The following is a 3918-nucleotide window of genomic DNA, read 5'->3' as shown; positions in this document are numbered from 1 at the left end:
TGAGAAGAAACTAAAGACAAAACCACATTAATAAAACTATCCATCTTTTGTAGGGATCTTCTGTCAAGTTATGAGATGAAATCATAACATCCCTGTTATACAAATTCAGACAGATTCGGCAAAGCTTTATACTATGAATAATAATACAATATTAAAACCTTTAGTGGAAATAATAAGCTCACAGGGGTTCAGAAAGCCAGGTTGGCCCTCAGACATAGGGTTGCAAAATTCCGGTAACATCTGCAAAATCTGGGAACTTTGGGAAAGGTACCGGAATTTTGCAAACTTAATTAATCCCAGACCCAATAACTTTCTTATTACCTGTGCTCCAAAATAAGTTTCATATCTCCACGTTGGAGTCCGTAAATCCTTTCTTTCCCTCATTCACCAGGACAGGCTTCTCTGTCCTAGTGTGCCACACAAGTACCTGTTTGGGGCGGGGGGGAGGTTCAAGTAAAAAGGGTGGAAAAGTTAGTTGAAAGTAGTTGAAAGCATTTTTATACCGCTTTAATGTTAGCTAGGCTAGAGGTTAGGCTTAGGGGTTAAGGCTAGGAGTTGGTGTAAAGGGTTAAGGTTGGGGTTAGCTAACATGCTAAGTAGTTGCAAAGAAGCAAAACATGTAAGTAGTTGCCCGTGAGGAGTTTCGAACACGCAACCTTTGGGTTGCCTGACATTTGCATTATACGGCTACCATCCACAGCGACCAACCACCTTTCTTTAATTTGTGCCTGAAGTAACATTCTGTCTTATGTAACCATATTAAACAAATCATACTAATTTGACAGTCCTGGATTTTCATTTACTATGTTACATCTATGAGACCAGCCTGACCCAGTGGGAATCAAACCCACAACCTTAGCATTGCAAGCAACATACTCTATTAGCTGAGCCACACAGGACAACTCTTAGTTCCTTACCTTAGTGCAATTAGCAGCCTTGGGCTCCAGGTCGCTGAGGGTGACCAGCTCCCGAAGTAAGCTGCTCTCCTGGTATCCTCCCTTGACTCCCCGCAGCTTGAAGTAGGCCTGAGGCTTAAAGAGAATGAGGCGGAGGTTCACCGCAAACCCAGCCATGTCTATGGCAAAGGGTCGGTTGGGGTCAAACACAGTCTTCCAGCCGTAAACCTTGCCCAGGGTATTGACTTTAGGGGACTCGTACCGCAGGCCGCCCACAAAGGCTACAGGCCACACAGACACCTTCCTTGTTGAACGCATCTAGACGAGGAAGGAGAGAGAGGGTAGAGCCCATGGAGATCCTATGATATTAGTGCTCTATGTAATTCTATGGGTGGAGAAGGATCAATAAGTATTCATTTTCCGATATATGATTTTATGTGAGGAAATAGCTATTTTAATTTGTATCATATTGAAATATCAGAATTCATGTTTATAAACTTTGTTGAAGGCAGGTGTCAAGTGATGCCTATGTGTTGAGGCTGTGCATTTATCTAGTGGCATATTGTAAGGAGCCATGCTCTTTATTTAATTATACTAGTGCGCACTGAAACCAAACATTTTGCCTGTTTTGGTAGCTAAAGAGAAAACAATTCTGTACTGCACAACATCTCTCCTTGTTCCACTCACCTCCTCAAACAGATCCAGACTATAGGTGTTATCATCGTCTGCAAAGTAGACGATACCAGGCTGGCTGTTGCTGTTGTTGGGGCTGAAGGTCTCTCTAAGCCAGCGCAGAGCCAGGTTCCTCTGCATGGTTCCCCGGGGTATCCTGGGGTCCCTCATGTCCCCACGCAGCTTATAGTTCCTGGGTGTCTCCACATTAAGGTGGGTGTAGTTCAGGCCTGTTTCCTGAAGGAGCCTGGTGACTAGCGGGGTTTGTCGCTGAGAGTCCTCAACCAGGATCCAGTGCAGGTTGGGCACGTGGAGGAAGGTGTTGGCCAGACGGGTCAGCTCTGCCTTCTGGACCGGCCGGCTGTAGGTTGGGGTGACGACGTGGAGGGTGGGGAGGACATCAGACCAGGGCAGCTGGCGGCTGTAGACGTACTCGGTGCGCACAACCTCCACAATGTCCTTGCTGTTCTCTGAGGTGCAGGACTCCTTGAGGGTGAAGGTGTTCCGGGAGTCTCGCCGACTCTCATGTCTGTCATCTGAGAACGGGAAAGAAGTTTTTGGTATAATAAATGCTTATAGACTCTATAGGAACTGTACGTTTCCATAGAGATGGCCTTCGTAGAGAGAGAAGAGGCATCTAATCGTGCAAATAGTCTTCTTAGTCTGTTGTAGTTAGATTTCAGTCAAAAGGTTTAATGAACCTGTCGTTCTGAATTCTAACTCCATACTCTTATGTTAGACATGTGATCTCCTTGTGATAAACATAATATACTCATCACTAACTTATAAAGTAATGAATTAGATGTCAGACTAATATGAGTCAGTTAAAGGTGTGAATCCGATTAGATTAGAGAAATTAATATTGTGGACAATCAATTTTCTACTGATAGTGCTCAAATTGATAGCGGCCTCATGCCACGGTCTCACAAAATGACAATATTTTCTTTCATACACCGATGAAGTGTTCAGCTCATTATGAACAAAAACCTTTTGCCATTGTGTTAAAAGTCTTGCAATAGAAAATGCAGCATATTCTGATAAAAAGTTAAGTGGTGGGAAAATGTAAAAAATTAAGCTGGGAAATCATGTGTAGACGTTCTTTTTAATCATGTATTTTAAGTGTACTATATTAAATGGAGCATCCCAGAATAATCATAGCATAGATATAAGTAAACCAAACATGCTCCTCTACTCAAGAGACTAACCATAAAACCCCCTACATGGGGAAATTGAGGAATGACCTTTACACTTTCGAGCAGCTAGCAGAGGGGTGATGGCACTCTGATGCCAAACAGTGATAAGTAGCGTCCAAGGCAACACGATCAACACGATGGCCAGAATGTCTCGTCTCTTCGGCATCTCCGGGGTCAAACCTGAGCCACGTCATTACCTGCAACACACATTTTTGGTTAAGAAAGGGTAACACAATTATCCTAAACTCATGTAGCATTTATTAGTAATATTCTTCAATAATCAATGGGTGGCCATTTTATCATTAATTGAGAACTTTAACAGCAGAATATTTTAGACTCTGTGCCTTGAAGGTAAATACCAGGTGTTATTTCTGGATGGATTTCTGAACAATGGCTTCAGTATAAAGCGTTGAACTTAAAGAATGGGGGACAGCGATCCTCCACTTTTCAAACAGACTACAGTGCCTTCGGAAACTATTTAGACCCCTTGACTTTTTCCACATTTTGTAAAATTACAGCCTTATTCTAAAATTGAGGAGGATTCTTTTTTTAAATCAATCTACACACAATACTTCATAATGACAAAGCAAAAGCAGGTTTTTATTCATTTTTGCTAATAAAAATGAAATAAATTACATTTTACATAAGTACTCAGACCCTTTACTCAGTACTTTGGGCAGCACCTTTGGCAGTGATTACAGCATCAAGTCTTGAGTATGACGCTACAAGCTTGGCACACCTGTATTTGGAGAGTTTCTCCCATTCTTCTCTGCAGATCTTCTCAAGCTCTGTCAGATTGGATGCTCCACATCTATTTTCAAGTCTCTCCAGAGATGTTCGATCAGGTTCAAGTCCGGACTCTGTCTGGGCCACTCAAGGACATTTTAGAGACTTGTCCCGAGGCCACTCCTTCGTTGTCTTGGCTGTGTGCTTAGGGTCGTTGTTCTGTTGGAAGGTGAACCTTCGCCCCAGTCTGAGGTCCTGAGCGCTCTGCAGGAGGTGTTCATCAAGGATCTCTGTACTTTGCTCCATTCATCTTTCACTCAATCCTGACTAGTCTCCCAGTCCTTTCCACTGAAAAACATCCCCCTGACCAAGGCCCTCCTCCCCCGATTGCTCAGTTTGGCCGGGTGGCCAGCTCTAGGAAGTCTTGGTGG

At 43.3% G+C, this 3918-nt stretch overlaps 1 protein-coding gene across 1 annotated transcript; it reads right to left on the bottom strand.

The window, feature by feature from the left end:
- Positions 1-340: 340 nt before the first annotated feature.
- LOC120044359 (galactosylgalactosylxylosylprotein 3-beta-glucuronosyltransferase 1-like) lies at positions 341-2927 on the bottom strand. Its single transcript, XM_038988982.1, has 4 exons — positions 2816-2927; positions 1584-2104; positions 918-1214; positions 341-427 (listed from the first exon to the last, which is right to left on the bottom strand). Exons 1-4 carry the CDS (start codon positions 2925-2927, stop codon positions 341-343), a joined length of 1017 nt encoding a protein of 338 aa, XP_038844910.1.
- Between the last annotated feature and the right edge of the window lie 991 nt (positions 2928-3918).

Source organism: Salvelinus namaycush, chromosome 3, assembly GCF_016432855.1.
Source record: "Salvelinus namaycush isolate Seneca chromosome 3, SaNama_1.0, whole genome shotgun sequence".
NCBI classification, from domain to species: domain Eukaryota; kingdom Metazoa; phylum Chordata; class Actinopteri; order Salmoniformes; family Salmonidae; genus Salvelinus; species Salvelinus namaycush.
The sequence above is the reverse complement of the archived record's forward strand: the minus strand, read 5'-3'. Positions and strand labels throughout refer to the sequence as shown.